The sequence below is a fragment of the Gavia stellata genome, chromosome 21 (genome assembly GCF_030936135.1).
Source record: "Gavia stellata isolate bGavSte3 chromosome 21, bGavSte3.hap2, whole genome shotgun sequence".
In the NCBI taxonomy this organism is placed as follows: domain Eukaryota; kingdom Metazoa; phylum Chordata; class Aves; order Gaviiformes; family Gaviidae; genus Gavia; species Gavia stellata.
Genome location: NC_082614.1, coordinates 4,256,185 through 4,269,494, shown reverse-complemented (window position 1 = coordinate 4,269,494; position 13,310 = coordinate 4,256,185). Strand labels below are relative to the sequence as shown.

General features: G+C 45.9%; 1 protein-coding gene across 1 annotated transcript in view; it reads right to left on the bottom strand.

Moving 5' to 3' along the window:
* BICDL1 (BICD family like cargo adaptor 1) overlaps positions 1-8,819 on the bottom strand; it is a 48,519-nt gene extending 39,700 nt beyond the window's left edge. The window contains exons 1-2 of the mRNA XM_059827853.1: positions 8,120-8,819; positions 3,277-3,492 (exon numbers count right to left, since the gene is read on the bottom strand). Coding sequence (XP_059683836.1) covers positions 3,277-3,492; positions 8,120-8,461 — 558 coding nt within the window. The 5' untranslated portion in view covers positions 8,462-8,819. The remainder of the gene's footprint in view (positions 1-3,276; positions 3,493-8,119) is intronic.
* Positions 8,820-13,310: the final 4,491 nt, after the last annotated feature.

Sequence of the window (13,310 nt, the reverse complement as noted above, 5' to 3'; positions counted from 1 at the left end):
TCAAATCATTTTATGGACCCTATTTTAGCCTCTTGGAGACTCTGAGGCAAGACAGTTATCCCCATTTTTAGAGACTGGAACAGACTTAAAATCCCTATCCTTGAGTTTTCCTTATCAGTCTTTGCCAGAATTGAGGATGGATTTTTTCAGTCCCATGCTTTAATTGCAAGACAGAGCTTTCCAGGTCCCTTTGCTATCCTTGTGTGGGTGTGCAGGACTGTGTGCTTGGTTGGTTAACATATGTGCCAGGTTTAGACTGGAAAAAAGTATGTGCTTGGGTTGGCCTTTCATCTCTGGGGAAGGCAGGGTTAAAAAAAAGTCCTAAAGCTTAATTAGTTGGTGAAAGAATATCACAGCAGCAGGAAGGAGGAGGGGTAGGATGAAGGACATGGTGGATGCTGCCCTGCTTTGAGGTAAAAGGGGCTGAAGCCCAGGGACCCCAGAAGGAGCAAGCAGGACCGTGTGGGCTAGTAGCTTGTGAGGCTGAGACTGTCATTCAACATATACAGCCTAGTGCCAAGGGAATACCTTCCCCAGGAGAGAGATGCTCAAGTATTGTGAAATTGGAGCATGAGGTGTTAATTGCTAAAAACTGTAGAAATTAAAATTTAAAGAGCTAGTATCTACTAGTGTAGAATGACTCGTACCAGAGAGCAACCTGTCTTTCTGTCTTATGAGTGAAGCCTCTAGTAGGGTACACAGTGTCAGACGGGGCTGAGTTGAGGCTCTGAATAAGGCTTTCATTGCCTTATCACAGACTTCTCATAACCCTCTCCTCCCAAACAACCCACTGTGACACAAAATGCAGGCGCAAAACACAGAAACCAGGAACACCTCAAAGTTCACAGAAGCTATAACAGCACTTTGTATGGTTTTTCCTCTCTCAGTGCTCAGTTTATGATCCGTAGCAAGACTCCAGCCTGTGGCAATACAGCTGTAGGAAAGCACATCCATGCAGCTGTGTTTGTTCTCCTTATTTATTGAAAGCTGAAGTAGTAACAGGAGCCAGAACTATGTGGGTGCAGGGTTTAAGCACTACCACTGCCTCAAGTATTACATGCATAACCTCCTCAGAATAAGAGGCCAGACAAATAAGACTGCAGTTGCACTATGGAGCAGCAAATGTGCAATACTAAGCACAACAGTAATCAAGTGCTAATATAATGCTGAGATTTTTAAAAAGCCTCAACCAAAGCCCTGGGTGAATGACAACAGACTGTTTCCAATGCTGTTTCAATTTGCCCAGATTCTCATGACTCTGGGAAGACTGTTTACACGCTTGCTATACCCATTGCTATATTAGAGTTACTAGCAAGGTTTGGCCAGGTGACAAACTCAATGAGCACCAAATTGTGTTTCGGCAAGCGTAAGCTGTCTCTATCAGCCTGCCTCGTCTGCACTGGAGAACAACAGTCCTCTTCTCCAAGCTGGGAACAGGGCTGGGTTGGAGCAGTGAGGGCAGCACCAAGATTCAACTTCTTCCCAGATGTGGCAGGTCTGAAGTGGGTGGATGAAGACTATTTCTGGCAGTAATAGCAAGTTAAGGGAATAAAACCTATGTGTGGACATTGCATTCTGGTAGACCTAACTTTGTGGTTCCTTTGCACAAGGCTTAGCTGAGCAGCTCTCTGGGCATCTGGGCTGCAAGAGGCTCCTGTAGCACAAGTGTCATGTGAGGATAATCCCACATGGTTTAAAGCCCAGAGCAAGCTGTCTGGTTTTCCTCTCCTGTCTTCTGGTCTTTCAGTTTGTGCTTATGCTGGGACCGTAACAAATCTTACATTTCCCAGCCAGTGATGGAAATCATGCATACACAGAAAATCACTGAGGGTCACCAAATCTGATGGGAGCTAAGTTCTTAGCCCTGGATAAGAAACCTGACACAACACGGGAGCTCTGCAAAGGCTTGGGTGGAATCTCTCGTCCATGTTCTATGTGAAATATGCTCTGTCCAGAGAAGAGGTGAAAGATATTCACTAGCTCATCTGCTACACTTGGGAGATATTGCTTTAAAAACACAGATAAACTTAGCAGTGTTCCTGAGTTAAGGAAGTTGGGGGTGGGTTGGTTGGTTTGTTTGTTTGTTTCTAAAGCCAGTTAAAAAACAAACCCACAGACTACGTGGCTTTTTTAGTACTTGACAAGAAAATCTATAGCAGAATGAGGAGTGATTTCCTCAAGTGCCAGTACAGAGTGTTATATCCAAGACCTGCTCTTCTCACCTCCAGAGGCACAGGAAAACTGCGTACTCAGATCAAGTGAAGAGACACGTACACTTGGCCCATTTCAGAGTTTTCTGGTTGTGATTGAGGTTTTGACCCTGCCTTAGGCAATCCCTGTGGCAGCCCCAGAGACTCACCTCTGACAGAATCTAGTCTGAAATGTGCTCTTACAACATTACATGGGCCTCTTCAGCATGAGTCTGTGGTGTGTGTTTTTGTTCTATGCTATTTTGGGGATAAGCAACTGGTGAGAAGAAAATGCTTTCATCTGCTGGAATAACAGTGTACTCAAGCATTAAAATTATGGTTTGTACTAACTATTCAGTGGGAAGAAAAAAACCAAGGTTCTTAATTCTAGAAGACAGGTTAACTTCTGGGGGAGGAGGCAGAAACTGTTAAGTCTTTTGCTGTCAGAAAGAAACCCATGCTGGAAGTATTCAGTCAATTAGGCTGATTTGTAGCAGCCTTACTATAAATCCTCTTTCATTCAGAGGCAAGTTAAGCTCTTTGCTGAAACATGCCATTCCAAGGAATTTCAGAACGTTCTCACACATCTAACCATGGCAAAGTTATCTGCAGGGATACACCATCTTAGAATGACATGGTATGTTCAATTCTACAACATTATAGCCAATGTATGTCAAAAAAGGGAGGCCAGCAAAAAGCCTTTTACCTCACTGTCACAGATTAACCTCTTTCTTGCATGGTACATTTATTCAGCCTATTTGTAAATTAGAAACAGATTTTCTAAATCAGTTTTAGACACAAAAACAGTTGAAAGACATCTATGCAGTAAATGACCACTCAACCCAGAACCATAACTGTTTTGCTAATGAAATGCAGCACTCCTTAAAGGCGTAAAATTCAGTTTAAAGGCAGCATGTTTTATAAGGACACCCATGTAATCTGACCAGATGCAGAACCATTTTTTTTCGCCCTTAAAGAGGAAGCTTTCCTGCTCATTTGCCTGAAAGGTGGTTTATAACACAGCTGCGAGCCTTTCCCATGACCAAGGTGGCTGGGTTCCTGCCCTCACTGTGCCATGGTGACTCACCCTACTGAGCTGGTCCAGGAGTCTTTGGTTCTGTTCGGAGAGTTCCTGGACAGCTCGCGTCTTCTCACGGTCGGCTTCACGCAGGTGAACCTGCTGCCTCTCCAGCTCGTCCTGCAGCTGCTTCACGTCGCTTTCCAGTTCAGACACCCTTCCTTCCCATTCTCCTTCTCTGTTCTCAAATCGCCTCCTTAGTTCATGTTTCTCTTGTTCTAGGTGCTAGATAACAGGGGGGAGAAGAGGTTAGGCAGGGAGGAAAAAAGTGAATGCTGCCTCCTTTTCCTCCTCTATGCTTAGGGCTGAAACCTTTTGTGCAGGAAAGAGAATGGTACTAGAGTATGACAATGCCATGGAGGTGGCAAACCCATGTCAGGGCAGGTCACTGGCACTAAACTTGCTTTCCATTTCCAGCAATTGGCCTGTCCTTGGCCTCTGGAGATCAGCGCATTGAATTTTTACTGAAACTACTGCCAAAAGAGTAAAGCAGGCTGCATGTCAATAGGCGGAATATATAGGTCAGGCAGGCCAATTGATTTGGCAGAGCCTAGCATAACTCCAAAGCAATATTTCAGTGGGCAGTGGCATAATTCTTTTAAAAATTGCCTTTATAGTCAAAACTACAGAAACTGTATCCTTACTGCTGATGAGGAATCTAGATGAGGCATCCTTGTCATATGGGTCTTATGAACAACAGTTGAATCATCTATCCATTTGCTCCTTCTATTCCTGACCTAATTAGTTGTCTGGTAGTTTGATAGTGCACAGTAACTCTATTGTTTGATGCAGTCTGCTCTGGAATAGCAATGGATGCAATGAAATAGTTTCTATAGACATTGTGTACATGCATGTTCTGGGTTGCAGGTTTTTTTTAACCACTCTGTTCTGGAGACTCTGCTCTGCTTAGGACTGGCTGGAAAATGAGGGACAGCATGAATCTGGTGGAACTTTTGAATGGACAGGCCCAGTTAAATGAGGGCTTGACTGAAACAAAGCTGCAAATGAGGTCAAAACAGATTTATGTTGTGCCTGTTTGAAAGAATCCCAGCTCTGAAACTCTGAGCTTGAATTTCCCCTGGTGACTGAAGCCACATGCATACTGGCAGAACAGTCACAAACTGGGGATATGGGCATGTCCCAAGATTAGCAGGGAAACCTGAAGAGCAGGAGCCCTCTCCTTGTTGGTTGTCTTCTGTCCCCCAGAATAACCTGCTGCTACTCTCTATCGGATTCACCAGCCTTTTAGGAATGTGTCTTTGCAAAGAATAGAAACCCACTGGGCCCAGCACTGGCAGAACTCACCCATTTTTCCCAGGGCATCATCCCCCAGTGAGCAATCCCCATGGCACTTAAGATAGGAGGGGAAAATAAACCTGGTAGGAGGAAAAGAAAACTGCACTGCATTTATGTGAAGTGGCTTTTTATTGTTTGTTAGAAACACAGGCTGTGAGGTGGCTGTTTCCCCTGGGTGCCTAGTGCTGATGACACACAGCCTCCCTTGCAGGGTCTCTGCCACATTCCCAAGCAGGTCTGAATATCAAAGTTCTCCACTTTTCCAGCAGCCCTCTGGCCTGCGTTATCACTAATCTTCCACCTCTTGCTCTGCAGAAGAGGCCTTGTTTTCTTTTTCTCGACTTTATCTCCAGATCCTTTCCTATGCTCTTTCCAGTGCAGTGTAGCAGCACCCTGCTTGTGTCCTTCCAAATCCTTCTGCAAATTCAGGGCTTTCTGGAAAACCCTCAAATGTGAGGGAAGGCTGATTAAAAACACTGGCCTAAAGCAAAAGTTTCCCTGTGTTTCAGACACTAAAAGAGTGAGAACCCCTTGCAAATGAGAGCGCTAAGTATTATTATAATTATTTTTAATGCAATAAGTAGGTATGAGATCCCAGCACCAGGCCTATGACAACCATTGCACAGAAGTCTGGTTTATAAGCGTGGCTGGAGCAGCCACAATTTCACTCTTAGTGGCACACTGAAAATGCTGTCTTTTATAGCTCTGTCTCCTTCACTGCTAGGCAACGTTTAGAAAGATCCAGGGCCTTCTCTAAATGGAAGATGAAACTTCAGCCTGCTGAGGAGCAGCACTGCAGCCGAAGTTCCCCAGACATAGTCAAATGTGATTTAGAAGCCACTGATAAGCCTTGTCAATCATTTGAAAACCACTTTAGTCCTTTACTGCAAAGGAAAATCCACACTACATACAGCTCCAATAAACGGCGATCGCACAGGTTGGAGTTAGAGGGAGGTGAAGAATATCAAGTTTATTCTGTTGTGATGGAGAAACCACAACAGTGCAGTGGGGCACAGAGAGGCTGTTGCAAAGAGGGAGGATAAACCAGACTGGTCATGCTGATTGATTCCTCCTGCCTCTTCCTCTCCCAGCAGCCGTCTCCCCTTGCCTGCCCTCACCCCAGCACCTGCATGGCTGCAGATCTGGATAGGGTTTTTTTCATGTAGTGATGACAGGGCAAACTGCTGTCCTCAGTAGGGGAGCTTCTTGTTTACTGAGTGCCTCCATCCACCAGCTGCTCACTGATTTTTACACAGAACTGCTTTCTAGAAGATGTTTTCTTCTGAAAACAGCTTCTCTTCAACTTAACTGAGCTGGACTGGTCCTCATTTAAAGACATGAGAGCAAAGGGGAGTTTCCCAGCTGAAAAAGAGGGTTCATACTGTAAAATGCTTGGACACAGCAAGCTTCTCTGTGTCAGAGGAACAGAGGTATTAGCTGTTTTAATCCCTTACAGAGGATAAAACTGACTAGGATCACATATCAGAATTTATTACAGGATTTCAATTCCATGACTAGAAATTAATTTTAATTCAGGCTGTGAAGTGAAAGAATTGCCCGAATAGGTGTATGGCAGGAATGCTGCACTTCAGTAAACTAGAATATATTTAGTCTTGAGAGAAAGCACCAGAGGAGCAGGCCAGCATATTGGCTGTTGGGAAATGGAGAGGCTTCACTGAGCTCTTGTAACCCACTTTGAACTGTTAACTGGGAGAAAATCTCTCCTCACAAATGCTACTTAAGCATCATTGTATCGGGTGATACATTGCTTCTGGTCATCATCAGCATAGGGAACGAGGTAACAGATGTGGGTCCTTCCTCTCTGCTCCTCTGAAATTGAAAATCTTATTGTGAAATTTTGTTCACTTCAGTGGCAACAGGAGGAGGCCAACATTTAATCTGCAGAGGCTAGGATTACCAGGCTTATGTTGTAGAAAATTAATGTTCAAGTTTGATTTTTTGTGTGAAGTAGCACCATCTTAGATCTGCCAAACCCAGTGGAAAAAATCTGACCGTTAAGTAGATAACACTAACTCCTATCAGATTGGTAGCCTGAAAAGCAGGAATCTGTTATTCAACTGGAAAGTTAGAGCCATAGTAATGGGATGAAAAGATGTAAACAATTGGCTGCATTTACCATCCCTTCATTCATCTTCTGAATGGGCCTGTAAGACCAGAGGTAAACATTTGGGGGACGTTATTTAAAGTACTGTAAAGTCATAGTTTTTCTCCTCTCCTTTTCATCTTTACATTTCGCAAACAGTGAGTGGTATTTGAGACTCCTGAACTCCCTAACAGGCTGCTCAGAAAGTACCTAAACTTGTGCATTTTTCCTTTAACGGTAGAAAAGGTTCTACTCCAACTCATCAGGAAAACCACGTCAGCACAACGCCACATACGTCTGTTCTTGCTTAAAGATCAACCTGAAAACATTCACTCTGGGAAATTTTAATCTGATAAATAGTACCACTAAACAACAATTTGAGCAAATGTCACCTTCACTATTGTTTCTATCAGAATAGTAAATGCAGAGAGATTTTCCTGCAAAGACAAAGGGATCAGCTAGGGTAAAGTACTAAGTTTAATAATAGAGAGGAATTTTGTCAGGAGAACAAACACCATACAGTAATTTCCTAAATCCTCTTGAACTTGAAAGATGTAAGTCCGTGAGAAAGGAACACAAGAATATGCAGGACTATGCAGAAAGAACAGGTCTAGGGCTGTGACTCGAAATTTGAATGTTAATCCACCACTGTTCAAACTCTCTCTAGAAAGGCAAGAGAGGCTTTTTCTCAGCTTTCTAAGCAGTATTACTTGCTGGGAGAATTAAAATTTCGAGTATCTCTGAGAAGAGTGGGGGTAATAGTGGCTCTCTTACGCAGTTGAGCAAGAGAGTTGTTCCAAAAGAAGCTGCCTGCACAAGTCTTTTTCTTTGTAATAGCTCTATTTCATCCTTAAAAATCAATAAATAGCTCAATCCACTGAGTTCCTGGCAAACAGCGCTCTCCAGATACCTGTAGGTATTTTTCAGAGCAACTAGCTAACAGAGATTAGGGCTTATCTCCTGCCATGTCTAATGCCTTAGCTGCAACAGCTTAAGCATAAGGGTTACATATGCTCTGTAGCTCAGTACCTGCTGTATAAATTTAAATTCCGAGGCATTTCTGTGACGAGCCAAGCACAGTGCGCGTTTCTTTGCCCAGGTGGTACCTGGGTCTTGGGGCAAAACAGCACCCACAGGAACCTCTCGAAGCAAGGTGCTGCAGCCTGTCCCCAGGCCCGTACACCAGCTCGCAGCCGGGGAGGGGGAAGAACAGCCTCCCCCAGGCCTAAGAGGGTTTTCTTAGACCCTTTCATCCCCATCAGGGCCACAGGGAGTTCCGTGGGCTGCCCGGCAGGGCCCGTGCCTGCCTGCCGCCCCCGGGATTTGTCGGGGAAGGGGCCGCTTTCCGCTGGGAGAGGCCGCGGGGCTCCCGGGGGCCGCGGCCCTGAAGAGGGGGCCCTTGCGGAGCGCTGCGGGCCGGGGAAGGGAGGGAGGAGGGCGACGGGGCCTCACCTCCAGCTTGTCGGTGAGCTCCTTGTGCATCCTCTCATACTGACGGCTCATGTCCTGGTTGCGCTCCAGCAGCGCCTTGCCCAGCCGCGCCGCCAGCACCAGGTCCTTCTCCTTCTGCCTGATCAGCGAGAGCAGCTCGGGGTCGCGGGCGGCGGCGGCGGGCGGCGGCTCCGGCGGCTCCCCGGCGGCGGCCAGCAGCGCCAGCTCCTCCTCCAGGGCCAGCTCCAGGGCGGCGGCCGCGGCGGCCCCGGCGGCGGCGGCGGGCGGCTCCATGCCGCCGGCGCTGTCCGCCTCCGCCGGTGCTGACCCGGCGGCGGGCAGGCGCAGGCACGGCGCCGACATGGCCCTGCGCGCCGCCGCCGCCGCTCCGCTGCGCCCCCCGCGCCCGGCCCGCGGCTGCGGCTGCTGGGCGGGGAGCGCCGCCGCCCCCGGCCCCCGCCCCCCGGCGTCGGGCCCCGCCGGCGGCAGCGCCCGCGCACCGCGCTCATCGGCGCAGGGATGGGGCCCCTCGGAGCGCACGGCGGGGGGACGCTGTCTGTTTGTGTGTGTAGGTTTGTGCTTTTCAACTGTGCAAGGATCCTGCTGTGCCTGCTGGAACCGCCTGCTACGATCGGGTCTCACTGCTTCTGCTGCAGGCCCAGGCCAAAAATCCCCCGCAAAACATCGGGGTGTCCTGAAAAGCCCAAGGAGGGAGCTTGGCACTCCTGAAGGGGCACAGCTCTTTCTTCCTACTCGGTACCTGCTCCTCCAGATCCCTAGTGGGGCTCTTTTGGTTACAAGAGCAGCTCTTAGGATCTTTCTACTCAGTAGTTCACCCCTGGAGAACTGACTACAGCTTCCAACAACCACCGGGGCTTGCTTTCAATTTCAGATTGTTTAGGATGTTCCCGGATAAAGTCTTAAAAGGCTGCCTCAGTGAACGTTGGGAGTTGTAGTCAATTCTGCTCATAGCACTTTCCTCTCTGGGAGGAGACTCTTTTTGGGGGCAGGACAAGTTGTTTTTTCAGTTTTGGTTTTGTTGACTTTCTCCCCCCTTAGATCCAGGCATCACTTTCCTTCTTGCCAGGGGAGGGAGGCTGAGGCAGAGTGAGGTGGGGTAAAACTGTTTATTGTCATATTTGCTAAGACTGCGTTTCCTCAATTTCTGATTATGTTTTAATTTCAAGTGAGGCCTTAATAGTGATTGAACAAAAACATTTTTAAGGAAACCTGTGCTTTTGACTCCTAGATTCTGCAGAAAGAAACGATGAATTTTACAGCTTTTTCTTTAGACTCTGCTTTCAGGGGCTTGCTTTCCTTCCTTCTACAGAAGATTCACTTAGACCACATTCATCTCTATGCGACTGCCCCAATGCATCAATCCAAAGATATTGATGGCTGATACAGTTTTCTAGCAGGGCTGGCTCCTGCCTTGCGTCAGATTCACAGCCCTGGAGAGCTGGTGATTATTCATAACGGTTAGAGCATGAATTGTGGGAATGCAAACTTCCCTCTGGCCATCTGCCACTGGGACTTAGCCTTTCGTGGGGATACGCCCCAACAGCCCAGCTAGCAGGACTTGTGGATACTTGGCCCTTTTCCTGGCAGTGTCAGTTAATGCTAGTGGTGCTTTTTGTAATGTGAGCACCTGCTCTCCAAAGACCAGGCAGAGACCTGGTACCTCATGCCACACTGCCTGCCAGCACCCGGTCCCACAATGGTAACTGTTGGCTATTATGCTTGTGATTTCTTTTGCACTGGTGACCCAGAGGTGACGCTTCTTTATCTCATAGCAATTCCCCCAGGCACCGATTTTGCTAGATCTTTTGTCCTTGCAACCAACTGATGCTTGCATTGCTGGAAAGCGGGACTCGCCATAAGGTGAGATGATTTGAACAGTATTTGCCCTTTTAAAAGAATCCTCCTGCCCCGATGCGGGAACCACGCTTTCACAGATTTTATCATCACTATTTAAACGGAGGAGGGTGTTTAATATTTAAACTGATTGTGACCACCTTCTGCTCAAAGTGCCTACTACAGCAAACCAATCCTTCTGGTGTGATTAATGAAATCCATTGTGGCATTAATTTTCATCTCTAATGCTTCTTTCAGTGTATAAAACAAAAAGAGATTATACTGAGATGGTTTTAATCCCCCAAGCAAAGCCTGAAACAGAACCCATAGCTGCAGCTGTTAGGATAGGGATGGAAAAAAACCTATTGCCTGGATGGAGAGAAAAAGTGCATATAAATCAGTATTATATACTGTAGATATGCCACCATCTCAGTCAGGCATCTATACAACCTTAATGCTCGTTTGGGGCCTATTGACTGCAAAACAGCGTTATCTGAAGTAACCTTGGATTAAAGCTTTGTTCACAGCATAACCTGTTATTAACTTCCACTTAAAAAAAAAAATCCGTTGTCCTGTGGATTTCATTATTGATTTGACTTTTTAGAAATTTATTAGGTTACTGATTTTTAAAACTCCTTTGTATGTTACTTTACTAGTATTTTCTCTTGTATGTGTTACTCCAATCAAATATCCATGAAAAACTGTTAAGAATACAACAGTACAGTTTCTTTACAGTTAGATGGTGGCATTATCCGTTAGGATCCTAAAGTGAATACACTTTAGGATCAGCTGAGAGCTGGGACAGTTGCTGTCCATAGGTGGACACCCAACTCCTGGTTCTGCTCTTTTTCCCCTAGTTAGGCTTGGTTATGTCCTTTGGAGAACCTCAGCCTAGAATAAAGAAGAATGAGTTAAGTGAAACAAATCAAACACGAGTTGTTTTTTTTTAATTGCACTGCTCAAGTCTGATGCGAGACTTCACTACTCAGGTACTAAGAACTGCAAACAGTGGGTAGTTGTTGTGGAGATTTAGATCAAGCATTTCAGGAGATGATGCTCTCGCAGTGCGGAAGGTTCCTATGTGTACAGTGTAAATTATCTTTCAGCATGGAGATCACCACAGGGATGACCCTTTCTGAAAATGCAAAAAGGCCAGGCTGATTCAGGCACACAGAGAACTGAGAGCAAGTGATTGATGGAAGTGATGTCATCACATAACACAAAAATGTCACCTTGTCTGGGACACATGAAGGCTTTCTCTGTGGTATTAGGGAACAAGGGTGAAAATAAAGCATTGGTATAAGAGAGTGGTGTAAGACTGCCTATAAGAGGAGCAATCATTCTTTTCTTGCTCAGGTAAAGAACTTACAGGCTGTAAAAGAAAAGCAAGTAGCAAAAAGTTCTATCCTGCATTGGGAAAAAGGACAGCACTGTCTTTGTTGCTAAGTAATTTTCCCTTCTTACTTTTCCCCATTCCACTTACCCAATTCAGTAAATGAGCCATGGGAATGGCTGGAGAACTTAAGTCAAGGAGCCATTCAGGGCAATCTGCCAGCGCAATTCACTCTACTAAACAGGTTCCTAAAGGAGCAAGATACTGAAAAAGGCAATCCAGCTTAAGCTATGGGTATGGCAATGTGTATTGTCCTCCCCAGAGGGTCAAGGAGAGGTGAGCTCTAAGCTGTGCAGGCTCTTCAAGCCCAGTGCCAAGTATATCGTTAAAACCGACGCTTTGAAGTTAGTATTTTGCCTTCCAGGGATTTCACCGGTTGGTCTCTTCACAAAGGAAGTTTGGCAGAGGGTCCGGACCTTTGGTGGTTACACAAACAAATATTGGAATATGTAGGACTGTACGAGTTAAGTAGGACAAAACATTTTTCACACATCAGAAAAGCTGCAAATCCAATAAATGTCCAAGTGTTTCAATCAATACTTTCACCTCAGCTGTAAGGACAGCACTCAGAAAACAAGCACAGCAAGGGATCATCCTTTTTTATTTAGAGTAAGGGGAGAAAAAGACGTGTTGCAGGAAAGCTACAGCCAGACCTGCAAAAGTAGATTATTGTCCTCTGTGCTTTTAAAGCTGACTGTGGTGACAGAGGAATTCCCATCAGCATCCTTAATCTTTCTGCCAGGGGGCTGACAGTCTTCCAGGGGAGGCGGCACAAGCTATCAGGTTTATTTTGCCATGATCTCTCTCTGTCTCATATCTTTTTGAATGATTAATTGCTTTATTCTTCTCTTTGCTTTACTGCACTTTATTTCTGACAAATGTTTTAGTTATTCTGGTTGTTTGTGTACCTCTGTGCTGAGACATTTCAGTGTACCACAGCCTCCTGCTGCTGCATGGTGGGCAGCAAGAGGTGCAGGCAGCCTAAGAGAGTTTGCTCAGAGTTTGCAGTTACCCAAATGAATAATTAAAGGACATACGTGTCTTGCTTTCGAAGCAGGCCAGAACTGCAAAGGCAGAGATAAGACTCATGTGTGACCTTTTTTTCTCTTTGCTTATGTAATGTCCAAAGCTATTTGGTATGTGTGTGCCCAGGTTTCCCCTGGTGCTGGGTAGAGGAAATACAAGATGGGAAAGTGTATTTGCAGAGGCTGGTAAGGGAGAAGAGAACAGAAATTTCTGGTTAAACAGAAGGGAAAAGAAAGCTGTTGTGAGTGTTAGCCAAGCAATGTGTAGTAAAATAACAGACCATCCTGATTTTTCCCAGGGCTCAAGATCCCCACAGACTTCCCGGCAAGTTTGTTGTTTCCCAGGGTTATCAATATTACCTCAGTTAGAGCAGAAAAAGCACTCATCCACCAAGGTGACTCACAACATCGAAGTCAGAGGAAAAAGCCCTTGACTGCCAAGGGTATAAAGCATGGCCTGGGTGACTCAGGACTGCCTAAGGACAGAACTGACACCATACTGTGCTCACCCTACTGCCTGCTTGTAAGGAACAAGCGATGCAAAGGAAAAAGAATAGGGTAATAGTTTTTACTTGTTATATGGCACATGTGAGTATCATGCTGAGACATCTATGAGTTAGAGACGTAAATACTTTGTACTACAGCTTTTAGTCACTTTGAGGCGTGAAGTCTGGAAGCATGCATAATGGTTATTCCAGAACAAAGTTGACAGTGCTGGGAACAAGCAGAACTACTCTGGAGCTAGTGGAGTTGCATGTCCAATATTTCAGGCCAGCTTGATTTGTTAGGGGTAACACACTGGCAATTTGACTTTGTTTCACACCTGGCCCCGACCAGCCATATGACGTACATGCTACTTTGCTCCTAGGGCTCCTTCTTGACTTACCATGCTCCAGGGGGGCTCTGGACACACACAGGGTCTGAGCTGGCTCCCTTTTAC